The sequence below is a fragment of the Setaria viridis genome, chromosome 9 (genome assembly GCF_005286985.2).
Source record: "Setaria viridis chromosome 9, Setaria_viridis_v4.0, whole genome shotgun sequence".
Classification (NCBI taxonomy): Eukaryota; Viridiplantae; Streptophyta; class Magnoliopsida; order Poales; family Poaceae; genus Setaria; species Setaria viridis.
The window spans coordinates 10,810,028-10,827,496 of record NC_048271.2 but is presented as its reverse complement, the minus strand read 5'-3'; the positions used below and the strand labels follow the sequence as shown (position 1 = coordinate 10,827,496).

Below are 17,469 nucleotides of genomic sequence, written 5' to 3'. Positions count from 1 at the left end.
GTTTGATCTGGTTAGGTAGTTGCTTGCAAACTGGATTGCAATACTGAATTTAACTTTATTATTCCTCGATTTTTTTGTTTCGTTTCTTTTTCGATGTGGATGCAAAAATAAGTTTCACAATTGATTACGTCATTTTCTCTGTAAGCGTTTCATCATCTGATCTTGCAGTGGTTTCTGGTTTTGGTCAATATAGCTATCAAAAGCCATGGCAGCAGAGGTAGACATCCCCCATTTAGCACATTTAGCAAACTGTTGCATAGCACAAGGACTTTAACTAAGTAAACATAAAACATCATTTTGACTTCTCTTAAGATGGTGCAAGTGGTATCAACAACTACATCACAAGGTGACGCCATGGATATATACAGGTGTTCAACACCAAACCCATTTTAACCAGACATGTCCCTTGAATAAAAATTTTGTTAACCATTTGGCTTTCAAGAAACAGTATGAGCCTATGAGGCAATGCCGCACACAGAAGCAAAACAGATTGGTGACTTTTCACCAGATACTGCTAAATACTATAGTGATTTTGCTATTGCGAAAAATATTGCATTGCATTATGCTTAGATAAGTGATGACTCCCTGCAGTGGATTGTGGATATGTGCGACACCTTTCCTTTATTTTTGGCAAGCTATCAATTGCATGCTAGTTCTTCGGAATAAAAAACAGAGAACATACTAGTCTCTTCCAAGTAAAGATGGTAATGGAGACCCGCGATCCGATACCCGACGGGTATTTACTCCATTAGAATCTGAATATGGACTAAACACAGTACCCACGGGTACGTAAATGGACCAAACCCTTCACCCATCGGGTACGTGGGTACGGGTATGTTCTAGCAGTCCCCATACCCGTTAACCCATGGGTGAAAAATATCCGGTCCAAAAGTAGAGAAGCTCACTAACCCATAAGGTAACCCTAGTTATATAATCTTATCCCCATTCCCCACCCCTCCCAACCCTATCACACCCAGCCACCAGCGCACCGCTGGTCCCTGCTGGCCGTCGAAAAAAAAACCCGCACGCCGCTCACTTTGCTAGTTGCTACTCCTACTCGCCACGGCCACCGCAAAAAAAACAAGTGAATAGCGCCTGGCCGCCTGCACGGCTGCGCCCCCCTCGTGACCTCGTTTTGCTTTTGCATCGCTGACTCGCTATCGCACTCCATCCAAATCCAAGCGCCAGGAAGCCGCCACATCCGACGCCATGCCACTGATGGAGCAAGGAAGCATCAACGGATGGTGATTCTTGCTTCTCCATTCTCCTTCTCCCCTTCATATGCTTTGCAGGCGCTAGGTGCCCAGGTGCTCCTTGCCTCCTTTAGTCCTTCTCCCTCACACTAACCAGCTCGTTCACTATGGCGTCAAGGGATATCGTGGAGGTCCCAGAGGACGGTGACTGCCTGAAGCCGCTGGATCCTGAGCTCGTCGACGCCGTGAATAAACTATTGGCGGGTATGGGTGACCCGCCGGGTATGATTTACCCGACCGGGTATGGGTCTGGGGAAAATTCCCCACCCATAGCGGGTATGGGATTCTGGTGGTCTTAAATTTTTATGGCGGGGATGGGTCTGAAGTGGCCATACCTGATGGGGATTTACCCATTGCCAGTAAGTACAAAGAAGAAAAGGAAAACATTATAATCAAAATTATGTTTCTAAACATATGAAAACTGAAACTGAACCTAGGTACACCGTATGATCTTCTGACAAAAGAAAAAAACGGGCAAAAGTTGTTCAAGCTTGAAAACAAAACTTTAAAGGAGGTTCCGGCACTATAAATTAAGCTCCTGCTTCACCCAATCAATCTGTACATATTTAATCATAAAAAATCTACCCTGTTCTCTGTTGCGGTTGCAACTCCAAGTTTTGAGAGCCATTTGACAACCGGCCCGCATCTTCGGTCGCCGGCGCAACCTGCGTCGCCGACGGCAGGGCTTCGTTCCTTCCTCCCCACTCCCTCACCCTCTCTTCGGCCCGCATAGCCTGCATCATTTTCAGATAGTTCAGAACAATTTTCTGAGATAAAAATAATCTCTTTAGCTCAGACTAATTGACAGTTCGTCAGTCTAGGACTGCACCTGTTTATCCCACTTGGTCCTGTAGGAAATGAAGAGGAGTATGGCCGTCTGGAGCAGCGTGCCCAGCGTCATGCCCACCCAAATCCCCTGCAGAAATTTAAGCACACGTCACTGCATATAGTTTCTGAATATCCTTTTCGCCTACCTAGGCTTTCCCTCTTTAGTAGTTCTCCTGCCGGTTCGTTTCGAAAAAAAAACGAATATCCAGATGTTTACATTGATCAAACTGAAAATTGTCTACTCGATCAGTCTGACATACCATTGCGTCCATTTTGAGCTTGAAGCCGAAGAGCGCTGCGAGCGGGATGCCGACGAAGTAGTAGCTGCCGATGTTGACGAAGGCGACGAGCGCCTGCCACCCTGCGCCGATGGCCACGCCGGAGAGCACGGGCTGGATGCTGTTGAGGAAGATGGAGCCGGCGAGGAGGTAGCCCAGTTTGGCGGCCTCCCTCAGCACGTCCTCGTCCTCGCTGAAGAACCGGGGCAGCCCGGTCCTCCAGACCAGGAACACGGCGAAGAAGACGGCGCCGATGGAGCCCGACGTCAGCACCGCCATGATCACCGAGAACTTGGCGGCCTTGGGCCGGTTCGCGCCCAGCTCGTTCGACACCCTCACGCTGTATTGTAGCAGAGCAGTTTAAATTTGGGCGTCAGCTCTCAATTGAGATACCGAGCTGAATGATGCTCGAGTAGTCGAGTTCTTGTGATGATTAATTACCTGACTGCTGCGTTGAAGCCCAGTGCAACCATCAGTGTCCAGAGCTGGTAATTGATGCTGTAAAATTTCGCACCATGCAATTGGTTGGTTAAATTATCTTTAAATGTTTTTCAAGACAAAATTACCCTGTTCTAAATAAATAAATTGAATCTATGTGAGGATATATAAGTCACATAGAATTATTGTTGTGGGTTGCTCACCAAATGGACATGACGTCAATCTGAAGTTGCGCGTTCTTCAGGTAACCCACAAGGATGAGCACCGCAGTGTAGTACCAGAGCTCCAAACTAAGAAAAATGAACGAATTAATTTGTTAGTTTAATCCAAAACCGCTGCTTCAATAATTAAGCAGAGATAATCAGATGTACCAACCAGAGCATGACGGCGGACGCGAGCGAGAGCTTGACGAAGGCGGCGAGGTTCTTGAACGCGAGCATGGAGAACCCGCGCCACGCCTCCGGGAAGCATCCGGAGACGAGGTACCCCATCTGCGCGACGATGATGAGCCACCAGGTGACGTTCCCGACGACGGCGGCGCCGAGGAGGCCGTGGCCGAGGCGCGTGACGAAGACGTAGTTGAGCGCGACGTGGGCGGCGAGCCCGGCGCCGGAGATGAGGGTGACGACCCACACCCGGCTCTGCGACTGGAAGAACTTCTGCAGCGGGAAGTTGGCGGCATAGGCGAAGAGCTGCGGGACCACCCAGCGGCAGTAGGTCCCGGCGACAGCGGCGATGTCGTCGGGCTGCCGGAGCGCGCGGAGGATGGGGCCCGTGAAGAGGTACGCCGGGGTGAGGACCACCGCGGTGGCGCCGCAGATGAGCCAGGAGCGCTGGATGTAGACGCCCAGCATGTCCACCTGACCGGCGCCCACCGCCTGCCCGCACAGCGTCTCCAGCGCGCTGCCCATGCCGAGCTGCATGCGTGCCATGGATGATCAACACACAGCGTCGTCGGTCAGCCGGCGGGAAATAGAGTTCAACCTTCGAATCCGCAAGATTTGTTAATCCGATTATTAAACCTTAGCGAGCATAAATCGAAGTCATCCGATCGATCAAACCTTAGCGGTCATAAATCGAAGTCATCCGGCCATTGTAGGATAACAAATCAAGTGAAGTTTCAGTATTTTCGCACCTACTTTATGGTTCGTGCAAATTTGTTCATGCAACTTCTATCGCAAAATCTTACTATTACTGATCTCGATGAAGCCACCTATGATCCTAAATGGACACTCTAGAAAAATAGTGAAATTATATAAATTCTTAAAAAAGTAGAAAAATAGAGAAATCCTATAAATTCTCAAAAAAAGCAAAACATCTGGTCATCAATAAGTATAATTAAATCATCATGACCATTTGATCTGTTTTTAAAAAAATTACCCACCTATGCCATTATGAAAATAGCCTAAAGTAACCCCTAATCTTCATCAAAATTACCCACTGATGCCATTATAAAAATTATTTAAAATAACCCCCTAAATTTGCAACTAAATTGTCCACCACTAATACTTTAAAAATAACATAAACGTAATCTCTAAAATTTGCATCTATATTACCCACATATACCATTATTAAAAATAACATGAGGTAGCCCTAAATTTGAATCCAAATCACCTTAATTAACAATATACACTTAATTAACAATATACACTAATATGTGATTCTAAATCATATATTTCTTACACTATTGGTATATGATATAATAATTAAGTTACATACGCATGATGTATGTCACCATTTATAAATATATAAAGGATGCGATGAGAATATAGATTTCTATGTTAAAATTATAGCTCAAATTTAGGATGTATTAAATAAATTCAATCACAAATCTGCAATGCAAAGTGAAAAGTGAAAAGGTAAGGATTGTAAATGTGGATGAAAACATTGTAGAGTAATTACTAATGAAATATATCACAATCAAATGAAGGTAATAAGTATATATCTATATAATTATTATGTTCGAACATTTAACAAATGAGAGGTAGTTTAAAGTAATAGTTTTGTAGCAATGTGACCTTATTTTTTTTTCCATTGGAGACTCCATATTGGTTATCACGAGACACACTAGAAAAAACCTACAAATCCTAGAAATTCTCGTAAAAATCAAAACATCAAACATCAATCACGTAAACTCTAACAATCATAGTCATTGGTCTATTATATTTTCTAAAACATTACCCACCACTATTATTATCAAAATATTCTAAAATAAACCCTAAACCTATATCTAAATTACCGATCATTACTATTATAAAAAATAATCTAAAGTAACGTTACAATCTTCATCCAATTTACTCATACATATCATTATAAAGCATAACTTAAAATATCATTCTAAATTTGTATCTAAGTTACCCACTTATGTTGTAATTAAAAATAACATAAAGTAAACACCTAAATCTTAATCTAATTATCATCGCATCATACAAAAATATCCAAAATTAAGCTAATATATGATTCCAAATTACCTATTTATGTTATTGTTAATATAGAAATACTAAGTTAAGGTATATACGCATGATGAATGTCACCATATAGGCTATTTATACCTGTATATGTGAAAAGGTGATGAAAAATATATTTTTATGCTAAACACAATGCATGGAGTTGCGATACAATATGAAAAAAATGTGAATGTGGATAATTAAAAATCAATCATAACTGGACAAAGATAAGTATACATCTATATGAGTATTATGTTGAAGTATTGAAAACATGAGAGAGTAGTAGGTAAATAATTTTGATTAATAGCTAGGAGTTTAATTTCTAAATAATTTTCAAATACAATAGATTTTAAAAATAGTAGCCTGTGCGGGAGCACGGGTTGATGGACTAGTAATATTATAATGACAAGAGGTCCGAAACATATAATATCGAATAATCCAAACCAAAAGGGGGGAAAATCTATTTTGAAGACCATGTCCACGTCTGTTTGGTAACCAGAGAGGATAGCATAATAATCTATTGGCGGCGCTCGTGACCGTATACGACATAGTGGTAGATGTACTTCTCGAATCAGGTAAACTAGGAACAATTTTTGTGCCTCTAATATTAAAAAGGAAGAATTAGAGAGCAAAGAACGCATTCGTGTAACAGTGTGTAAGCATATTGGACGAGATGTACTATGTTTAATTAGCGTGTGGACAAGGTCAAGGAAATGAGACGGGAAAAGAAAACGAGAAAAGAGAAATGCGCTGCCTTGCTCCCGAGTCCCGTACTGCATTGTTGCGCGGCAGGAAAGCTTCACACAGGGCTTACTTGGTTGTCAGTAGCTGGGAAGAAGGTGACGATCGAGAGAGAGACAGAGAGATCTCTTAGTTCTCATCGGGTCCAGCTACTTTCCCTCATCCTTCGGCACGGCGTCACCTACCGATTCGAAAACGACCGCCGGCAGATGGCGCGCGTCTCTCCCGACGTGTCGTCGCCATCGATCGGCCGATTGCTTGCTGGTCAACACACGAGTTTGGCCTTTCCCCAGATGGTGCCGCTGCCACACACCAGAGATGAGACGCCGCAACCAGCCAGAAGGCAGCTTGTTTCGCGCCACATTTTGTGCACGCAAGTTTGACCACCTAGACACGGAAAAGGAGCCACAAGACCCGTGCACCGATGATGATGAGTTCGTGGTTGCACGACGGATCGGAGGACACTTAGAGCGCCGCGCTGCCGCACAAAACATGCGTGATTTCGGTGCTAATAATCTGTCTAGATGCACGGTTTGTGTTCTAGTCTCGAACAGGTGTACATGCCATGCGTGTGTTGCTTCCACCAACTTCCGGGGAGTGTGGAGCTTGGCAGGTCTAGATAGGGGTACTTTGGGTGAGACGCAATCTCCCCGTTGTGTTGTTGCTTCCTTTTTCCAGCTTTATCGTGCATCATCTTGGCCTGATTGCTTTTACAGGCGGTGCAATGTCGGCCATCGAATCGGTCACCCCACCCGATTCATCACTACGAGACTTGCTACCAATGTAGGTCCGTGCTCGGGTCATCGTTAGCTAGTGGTTAGGTTTACACATGGCGTTCGTTTTTTACCTTTAAAAACGTTTACTTGGTGTTCCATCTGCCACACAATGTACATGCAATCCGCTTTCTCCTTTTTGTGCATACTATACGCATGTGATCCTAGTCGCTTTCGTCCCAACAATAAAAGTTCGATCGCACTGCCTTTTATTTGACAAAACAACCGGAAAAGATTGTCCATGGTTATTTTTTCTCCATTCGAAGTGCGTGGGATCACCGCCAGCTACACGCATGCACGGCCAAAATTATCACAGGACAAGCAGGCTCGTGAAAACTAAAGCACTCACTCGCATTAGCTAGCTGCTGGCGTTTCTTGATTCTGTTTCATAAAGCATATATTCGAGCACATGAAGGTTCGCGAGGCAGCGTTAGTTTACGAATCAATTCGAGCGTTTCTTTAGCTGTGCGCGCATGTGTTCCTCCCCCAGAAAACCTTGTCCTCTCGTTGCACCCTCCATGACAAGGAACCGAACAAATTGCAGATACGTGAGAACGGGCGATGGAGACGTGCAAACCACTGCACCCCGCCAGCAATTCCTGGATTAGCATATATTTACTTTACCCGGATATATCATTGTCTTAATCCGACCATAATTGTGTATCCTAATTCTAAAGAAAGAAAAAACAGAATTTTTTTTCACTTGAAAATGGTATATATGTGATGAAAGACAACGGGAATATATGCCAAGTGGGAAGAATTTTTTTTCGATAATGAAAAGTTTATTACTTTCCAAGATTTTAATCGAGATGATAAGAACGCGCAGACGCTACGTTCCATGCAGCTATAGTTTGTTCAGCGTTGCATATACAATACAGAGCTATCGTGTATTACTATGTATATGCAGTGATGCATGTGGTCAGATCGTCGCCTTATTATGAGAGGCAGCCAGTAAGTATACTTGTTAATTAGTTGGCGTGCATAATGATAAGGGGGAGAATTCGATAGATTAACAATTACCAGGACGCCGTAGGCGAAGCCCTCGATGACGTTCTCGACGACGGTGACGGCGGCGAGCTCGACGGAGCCGATGTGGCCGACGAAGCCGACGGTGACGAAGCCGATGGAGAACTGGAAGACGGCGGTGAGGATGGCCGGGAACGCGATGTGCCACAGCAGCTTCGACTCCTGCCAGCTCTTGCTCAGCACCGCCTTCCCCATTGATGGTAGCTACCTAGGCTGGAGATGTGCGGAGATGCAATGGAAGCAGCCAAACCAGCGGCTGCCAGCACTAGCAGGGGAGGGTAGAGGCTCTCTCTGCAGCTAACAGGATTGGGCGTTATATATAGGCTTCTCTCTCCCTGTCTCTGGTGGATGGATGTACTACTGCTGCAACTGTGCGAGTAAAGGCAGGGGCACCGGCTGGCTATTTTGGAGTAAATGCTGCTGAGAAGGGCAAAGACAAAGAGTAGGTAGGCCTATTTTGGAGTATCTGGTTCATCATAATCCACAATATCATACTCCAATATCCAATAATACCATATAGGGATGAGAAGTATATGATACTTATTAGAAAGATACACCCTCATAAGTGTGTAGTATTGTACTCCAGTATCAAAGTAATTTGTTGTTGTGAGGTTCTGTCTATAAGAGTGGGCCATATCGTTAGATTTTATGCCATAATATTATGCCAAAGCTATATCGTAGATATAGTTTCCATCTTTTTCCTATTAAATGCCCTGCCACGTTATCAGAACATATATCCCGTGTGGCACCTTATTAGTGAGTAGTCCTATGATACAAGTCATTGGGATTAGTCTAAATGTAACAATTTTTAATTTTTTTTGGAAATGATATACTGTTGGACTTTCCTCTCCATGTATGATTAGTACGTCTGCTTTTTCGGACACTGCTGATCAAACTTTTTTAATTTCAACCATCGATATAAAAAATATGTAGGTTAGCAATAATGCAAGCTGGATGCTACTAAATTTATCATGAAAAATGTGTTCATGGTATTTTTTTACTTTATTTCAAATGTTTTATTTCAATAGAACGTGCTAGTTAATTTTGTTACCTTTACACGGAATCGCTTTTTTAATCTTTTTAAAATGATATACTGTCTCACTTGTACATGTATAGTTAGTACCTTCGCTTCAATATATGCGTGGTTTTCGAACACTAAATTTATTGAAGAGTAAATTACATCTGAGATACAAGAAGTAGGGTGAAGAACTTGTAATTTGATTAATTCAATATGAGAACTTGACACTTTGATGCGTCCAAATCGACCCGTCACGTTGTGTATTTATCCAGGATTGGACCACAAGGTGGCACAGTGGATCGACAACAAGATCGGTCCGGCTCGTTGGAAACATGGGTCGGGCTCAGCTCGATGGAGGGGTTGGGTCGGGTCAGGGACTCAGGGCGATGTGAGTTGGTTGGGCCGGGCCCCTCGCCGGCGGTGAGAGGCGCTAGCTGCTCCGGCTGGGGGAGGCGGTCAGGTCAGTCGTCGCCGACGTGGTAAGGTCGGTCACCGCAGATGTGGACGGTTGGTTAGGTAGGAATCCCGAACGCGACGGCCGGGGGGCTGGCCCCGCCGGCCGGTATCGCGCCCACCCGATCCGGCGTTCCCGCACAACAGTGACACATGCGTCCAAGTCTTCGCCGCCGCTCCGGCCAGCAGCTCCACCGGCGGCCTCCCCTGTGCGTCTTGCCATACGAATCGAGCGCCGCCCTTGCCCGTCGCACCACCGTGCCGGATCACACTAGCTTTCTGTGCTCCTGCTGGGCCCTGGCAGTGGTGTTGCCATTGGCTGATGGCTTGGGCTGCTGGTGGGTTGGGCGGGAATCGGGCCGGCACCGTTCCAGTCACCAGTACTGCTAGCTAGCTATATATAGCGATCGACGCATACTACTGTAGCGATGGATGGAGAGGAGAGGATGGCGAAGCACCAGCCGTCCCGTCATGCACGAAAGAGACGCCAACCTGCTTCCGGAGTTCGACGCTGCGCCTCTCCTGGCGGCCGCTTCTGCTGAGCGAGATTGCTCGAGGATCGGACACAACACAAGCCGTCTGCAGCATCTCCTTTTCCGATGAGCAATACTGCTGCAGGAAGCATATATATCATTCATTGGATCATCAGCGCCTGAACCTCACATCACACACCAAAACATCGAAAACGTCAAAGATCGGTGTGCGGGGCGAATTCGAGCCACGCCGGCCGGAAGCGTTGTTCGTTCTTGCGCCGGATCCATCGGATCCGCGAGCGGGACCCGTGCTTCGATAACGAGATGGCCGGCCATCCCAATCAGTTTTGTGTGCCACGCGACTACACGAGCAGTCTTGTACCTAGGTGGCCACCAGTTCTAATTTCTAGGTGAAATGTGCGCGGAAGAAACGGGCCAATCAATCGATCCGTGGAAACTATTTTAACCTGATTACTAGGCCCTAGTAAGTAAGTAAGGCCGGTCTTAGTGTGAGTTTTATGAAGAGTTTCATTAGCATTAATTTTTATATTTCATCATCAATTTTGCTGACTTGGCAAGCTATTTATGAGGAGAGAGAAGGAGGAGTTTCATCATATGTGAGAGGATGAAACTCAACTGGTAGAGTTACCTAATTTCCTATCTTAATAACTGTACAATGAAACAATGACTGGCTTAATTTCCAATCTTAATAAATGTACATTGAAACAATGACTGGCTTAATAAGAATGCACCTGCTGCTTCATTATAGATTAGTCGATCCGCCAAGTATAATGCCATTTCCACCTGTTCTTCCGCTTCTGGGGCCCTGCAGAGATGATGACGCCAGCACTGGCGTTGTTATCTCTGCTCATCATCGTCGTCGCCTCGCATTCACAGGGAAACATTTTGATTCGGCTAGCTGCTAAGCGGCTGTATTGAGCTTAAATTCTTTGTTTATCCCTCCTCTAATTTTGTCTATTGATCTCCCTGTCTAGCACTAATTTGATCTCTCTCTTTTTCTTTTGTTAGGTTTTGGATGGTTCGATCGAGGAGATCGATTTTGTCCCTGCAGATATGAGACGCGCAGAATATGCTGGTACAATAGCGTTAATTTATTTAGAGCTGTTCAATCAACAGGCAACTAACGTGCAGCTTAATTTATTTAGGTTCTCATCAAGCGAGTCTGCGGGGTGCCATATGCTAACATACGCATTGCGGCCGTACATTTGATCAATGGTGAAAGTCCTTTTCGATTACTGGCATCTGTCCGTTGAGTGAAATATTAAGACCACTTACGTAGGGCATCGCCGATTCGTAGAAAGAGCAGCCTTTTCATCCGAAACCTTGTGCGGAACATGAAGTCGGTGTAGATGGGATCCTCTGAGAAATATTGGGACACAAGCTCTTCGTGGGCATGTTCTCGATCCCTCAATATGTATATCCTAGTGCTGCTTCTTCGATAGTTTCTGCTTCATGTTGTGACTTCAATTTTGACTCAAAAGCTTCGGCGATAGAGTCAAAAGCTTCTTGCTCGCCCATAAAATCTTTGTAGTCATCGTCTAAGTCCAACGACTCAAGCGACTCATCAGAATAGTTGGAGGAGCTAGATGAACTTGATTGATGCGACATACTGGATTATGACTAGTCTTACGGCTGCACTTTGTGCTTTTGTTCGTTGCACCGGATTATGTGAATAATACGTCGCAGCAGCCGTAAATTATACAGAGCTTAATCGACTCGGATGCTAAAGTTGTATTGCAAAGTGAAAATCCAACGCGTATGCTAGAGTCCAAAGCCGGCAATCAATCCTGACTCAACTTGGACCTGACGTAAGTGCACAAGGCACGGTAGTCCGACTTGGACTTGACTAACAAATAATGTTGCTCCTAGGCCAATCAGACTAGTACTCTGAACCAAAACAATTGAATTGTCGATAGCAAATAATTTTTTAAAAAAAATATCCAATGGCCCGAGTGATAAAACAAAACATATGTAAGCTCGTAGCTGCAACAGTAACCTAACCTTATACGAGGCTACCTAAATGTGCAGCTTTATTTTTAACTAGTACCAGAAAAAAGTAAAACAAGCCCTCCAAGGCACTAGCAATGCTGGACCATCCTCTCAAACAACCTGAAAAAAAGAAGACCTGCTTACATGAGATTTCAAGCAAATTGGTTTCTTAGTCATAAATTTCAGTTCGAAAAAGAAAACATACCTCCTATCACGAAGCAAAATTAGCAAAAATCCTCTCCCTCGTACTCTTCGCAGCAATCATATGCTCAGCTTTCAAGTCCTCAGGCATATGCCTTGTGTCAAAAGTAAGAAGTGATTTATATGTTTCCAGCAATTTGGATTCTTTATCACGCAGTTTCCCTTCCTTTTCAAGTAATTTTGCCTCCTTCTTCTCTCGTGCTGCAAGGTGGTTCAGTCTTGCTGATTCCTTCTTGTCCGCGGCAATTTGTTGGTGTCTCTCCAGCACCTCAATGCGATCTTCCTTAGATTTGGCTTGACCTTCTCTCAACTTTTCAATCTCATCCAAAGTTGATGATGAACCCTTCCCCTTTCCTTTCCCTTTGCTTTCATCTTTAGCTTTCTTACACCCTACTGGACGCGGCAGATCATTGAGAACATCAGGAGATGATGTCAGGTCCACAGCCTCTGACTCAGAATTCTTTCTTTTGTTAGATTCATTAAGATCCTCATTGTAGGCATGCCACTTTGGTTGATCTCGAAGAGCCTTCCAACAAGCTATGAGTTTGAATTGACCTTCTTCGAAATCCTCTTCATAAAAAGCTATGGCTTTGTCCATTACCTGCTCATCAGACTCTCCACTGGCACGAAGACGTTGTACTTTCATCCAAGAACCTTGAAAGGCATTTGCAGTTCTGTTCACACGATGCCATTGTTCTTTCAATTGCTTAACTTCTCTAATACGATCACTTGGGGTCGTGCTATTAAACATGCTAGTTAGTGCTCCCCAGTATTGATCATTTCTCTTCCGGTTCCCTTTAATTAGATCATTTGAGTTTTTCAACCAAGCACTGATCTGCATTGTATATATAGAAACTTAGATAATGTGGAAACATTAAGAATATTGGATAATAATTTAGAGATTTAATTATAGAACTAAATGGAAGCATAAAGATAATTTACCAATCTCATGGTCTCATCAGATGTCCATATCATCCTCCTCCCAGTTCTACTTCCACCAGCATCTTTTTTCGATAACGTGCTTGGATTGACTCCATTATCATCAATGTTTTCAACATCGACAACAGGAGCAGCTTGTGAGCCAAGTGATGAATGTGTAGTGACTTGTTTGGGGGCTGATTGCGATGTCCAACCTTCAGCCATCCATGGTTGTGGTGCCTGGAATGGAGCATATGGAGTAGGGCCACTAGCATAAACAAAATTAGGTGACATGGGTGTCTCACGTCGAACTTCTTTAGGATGAGAGTAGTCTGATGGTTGAAAGTAACTTAGGAAACCACCAGGTGGGTGAGAACCTAGTTCAGCGTAAGTGGCATTCAGATCTGAGTTGACCATTGGGGAAGAACAGTTGGGTACAAAGGCAGGAGGCATGGACAACCATGTAGGGTTAGTGGCGATTGAATCTGGAGTTGCCTTCGATGCTTGTGCCGGTGATGGAGATGCCCCCTGGGGTGCTGCAGCCCTCTTTGCTTAAAGAGCCATGCTCGTGGGCAGGGACGACGAGGGGTGTGCTGGGTTCGACTGTCGGGACGTGCACCATTTGGAGCAGCAGGCATCGACGGCATCATACCTCACCGGTCACCATCAGCGCCATCATGGCCTAGGGCGTCAGAGAGCCGGAGAGGGATGACGTGGGTTGAGAGCAAAGGAGGAGATTCAGATGATTCTTTTTATATGTCAGGGAGAGGCGGCAGATGATAAGCCAAGAATGAACAATAGAAAAAATGGCACGCAGCTTCACGCTACAAAATCGATTTTGCGCGTGGAGGGAAGAAGGCTTAGCGCGGAGAAGAGGAAACTGCGCAGGAGATCCGACAAGGAGAAAAAATCGACTTCCCTTGCAACGACGCGGCGTACAACGGTGGTCAGTGTTAGATATATGGGCTCAGCCCATATAAATGATAATTCTGAATAAATCTCAAAGGCCCATTAGCGTAAAGAGGGGGTACACCATCTATTAGTCTCATATTTCTAATAGATGAGGGTGTTGGGGCTTTTCCTCCCTATATATATGGACCACCTCCCTTATGAAAAAGATGCAATATAGACTACTATACGGGAAGGCCCCCAGGTTAGGGTATCCCTAAGGTGGTCTGTACTAGTTAGGTTTTTGCCTCCTCTTGCTGCTGCGCCGCCACCGTAGTCTACTCCATCCCGATTGTCGGCGTGCACCGGCGATTGGGAGAGTAGGTCTTCGGAACCGTCGTCTTCAGCGATCCTACACCGGGAGAGGGCGAATAAGGTTTTTGGGAAGCACTCTGCGCGACTGCTCGATCGCTTCCTCCGCTTCGTCAAGTTCTTCGTCGACTCCTTCACCACGGCTCGTCTACCTCTTCGTCGCTCGGGCGTCACTCATCGTCGCGAACAACGTCAGGTTGTTGATCGTCGTCGCTTGCTGTACCCGGTAGTCGTCTAGGAGCCGGTCTTCATCAAGAAAGAAACGTACGATCTCTTATCTCAAATTATGTCTTCCATACTAGCTATTATGATCTGTTGCAGTCTGATAGCACTGGATAGTATGGTAGAATGTGTGATTCTATTTGCAATGATAGACTTGTCTAGATCTTGAGTAGACATGTCTAGTTTAATCTACTATCTGTTCATCGTATTCATGATTTATTTCTGGATTAAATTAAAACTAAAAGTACTTATATATCCAACAATCCAAAAACCTTATTGTAGGTACTTTAGTTTTATGGCTGGATTTCTTGATGCACTGAGGCCAGCACCGTTTGCTGGCGTGCACTTTAAGAGGTGGCAGGTGAAAGCCACACTGTGGCTTACTGCCATGAAGGTGTTCTGGGTGTCCAATGGCAAGCCGAAAGGGGTTCTCTCTCCTGAAAAGGAGAAAGAATATTCGGAAGCCAACACAATCTTCTTGGGCGCTGTGATTGGTGCACTTGCAGAACATCTGCAGGATGTGTACCTTCATCACATGGTCATAAAGAAGTTGTGGGACGATCTGACTGCCAACTACGGTGGCTCAGATTTTGGCACTGAACTGTACATCATTAAGCAGTATCATGACTACAAGATGGTTGATGAAAAATCTGTAGTCGCTCAGGCTCATAAATTATAGTGCATGGTAAAGGAACTCGATCTGCTAAAGATTGTCGTGTCCGACAAGTTTGTGGCTGGGGGCATTATTTTCAAGTTACCTCCATCCTGGAGGGATTTCGCTACTTCTCTCAAACACAAGAGGACAAAAATTTCTGTTTTAGAATTGATTGCGTCTCTTGATGTTGAGGAGAAAGATCGGGCTAAAGATGGACGATCTAAAGCTTTTGAGGGTCAGACCAGTGCCAATATGGTGCACCAATCACATCACAATGGCAATGGTGGCAAGGGCAAGGGCAAGAACAATAAGCCTAAGCAGTCCACTACCTTCAAGAAGAAGAAGAACAAGGAGAACGAGGGATGCTTCGTGTGCGGTTCTACTGACCATTGGGCAAAGAAGTGCCCAAATCGCAAAGGAAGAAAACCTCCACAGCAGAAGTCTGTGAGCATGGTAACCAGCGCTGGAGACGGAAATAGTGGGTATGGTAATTTACCTTCTGTTTTTTCAGTGTTTCAGTCTACTAATACTTGGTGGCTTGATACTGGTGCTAATGTTCATGTGTGTGCTGATGCCTCCTTGTTTTCATCTTACCAGGTCGCTCGGGATTCCTTCGTCCTAATGGGGAATGGTCACATGCTTCTATTCATGGTATTGGTACGGTAGATCTGAAGTTTACTTCGGGAAAGATCGTGGAACTGAAGAACATGCAGCATGTCCCTTCTATCAGGAAGAATCTAGTTAGTGGCTCCCTTTTGTGTAGGGATGGTTTTAAGGTAGTGCTTGAGTCTAATAAAATTGTCGTGTCTAAGAGTGGACAATTTATTGGTAAAGGCTATGAGTGTGGAGGCTTGTTCCGCTTTTCCTTATCAGGTTATTGCAATAAGTCTGTGAACTATATTTGTGATGGTATTAATGAGAGTGATGTTAGTGTTTGGCATTCACGTTTATGTCATCTGAATTTTGGTTCTATGTCTCGACTTTCCAGTCTGTGTTTAATTCCGAATTTTTCCATTGTCAAAGGTTCTAAGTGCCATAGTTGTGTGCAATCTAAGCAACCTCGAAAACCTCAGAAGGTGGCCAAGGAGAGACACTTGGCACCACTTGAACTAATTCATTCTGATATATGCGAGATGAATGGTGTGTTGACCAAAGGTGGAAAAAGATATTTCATGACTTTGATAGATGATGCGTCTAGATATTGCTATGTATATTTATTGAAAATGAAAGATGAGTCTCTTAACTACTTTAAAATCTATAAGGCTGAAGTTGAGAATCAACTTGAGAAAAAGATCAAGAGAATTAGGTCTGATCGTGGTGGTGAGTATTTCTCTAATGATTTCGACTTGTTCTGTGAAGAACATGGTATTATACATGAGAGGACATCTCCCTATTCGCCCCAATCAAACGGGGTTGCCGAAAGAAAGAATCGCACCTTGACTGACTTGGTGAACGCCATGTTAGACACCAATGGATTATCTAAGGCATGGTGGGGGGAGGCTGTATTGACTTAATGTCATGTCTTGAATAAAGTACCCATGAAGAATAAGGAGAAAACTCCCAATGAAGAATGGATTGGAAGAAAACCATCACTTTCATACTTACGCACTTGGGTTGCTTGGCCAAAGTTAGTGTGCCAATCAACAAGAAACGTAAGTTGGGACCTAAAACTGTGGATTGTGTCTTTTTGGGATATGCTCATCATAGCATAGCCTATAGATTTTTAGTGGTTAAATCAGAGGTGCCTGATGTTCATGTTAATACCTTGATGGAGTCTCGTGATGTTACTTTCTTTGAGAATATATTTCCTATGAAACAATTGCATAGTATGTCTAGACTATCTTCTGATATGATTGCTGAGACAACTCCTGAACCTATTGTGCTTCCTGATCATGCTGAACAAACACTTGAGCCAGTTCATGAGGAGGTTAACAGTGAAGCTCCTAAGAGGAGCAAGAGACAAAAAACTGCAAAGTCCTTTGGTGATGATTTCACTGTCTATCTCGTAGACGATACTCCTAAGACTATTTCAGAGGCATTTGCATCTCCAGATGCAGATGACTGGAAAGAAGCTATCCATAGTGAGATGGACTCTATTCTTTCTAATGGAACTTGGGAGGTTGTTGATCGACCGCATGGTTGTAAACCTGTGGGTTGCAAGTGGGTGTTCAAAAATAAGCTTAGGCCTGATAGTACTATTGATAAGTACAAGGCTCGACTTGTGGCTAAGGGTTATTCCCAGAAAGAAGGCGAAGATTTCTTCGACACTTACTCACCTGTTGTGAGATTGACCAGTATTCAAGTATTACTTTCCCTTGCTGCCTCGCATGGTCTTCTCGTCCATCAGATGGATGTTAAGACAGCTTTCCTTAATGGAGAGTTGGATGAGGAAATTTATATGAATCAGCTTGATGGGTTTGTAATAAAGGGTCAAGAGAACAAGGTGTGTAAATTGCTGAAATCTTTGTATGGCCT

At 44.3% G+C, this 17,469-nt stretch overlaps 1 protein-coding gene across 1 annotated transcript; it reads right to left on the bottom strand.

The window, feature by feature from the left end:
- Positions 1 to 1,617: 1,617 nt before the first annotated feature.
- Positions 1,618 to 8,198, bottom strand: LOC117840959 (protein DETOXIFICATION 33). The gene is made up of 7 exons (XM_034721504.2): positions 7,779 to 8,198; positions 3,173 to 3,714; positions 3,001 to 3,087; positions 2,801 to 2,857; positions 2,342 to 2,699; positions 2,083 to 2,169; positions 1,618 to 1,987 (listed from the first exon to the last, which is right to left on the bottom strand). Exons 1-7 carry the CDS (start codon positions 7,977 to 7,979, stop codon positions 1,835 to 1,837), a joined length of 1,485 nt encoding a protein of 494 aa, XP_034577395.1. The 5' UTR covers positions 7,980 to 8,198; the 3' UTR covers positions 1,618 to 1,834.
- Between the last annotated feature and the right edge of the window lie 9,271 nt (positions 8,199 to 17,469).

Bases quoted from the DNA above. Each gene is read 5' to 3' on its own strand.
- LOC117840959 (XM_034721504.2), bottom strand. From the start codon at position 7,979: ATGGGGAAGGCGGTGCTGAGCAAGAGCTGGCAGGAGTCGAAGCTGCTG. The intron at 3,715-7,778 runs GTAATTGTTAAT...GCACGCATGCAG, and splicing joins GCTTCGCCTACGGCGTCCTG to CTCGGCATGGGCAGCGCGCT. The intron at 3,088-3,172 runs GTTGGTACATCT...CATTTTTCTTAG, and splicing joins GCGTCCGCCGTCATGCTCTG to TTTGGAGCTCTGGTACTACA.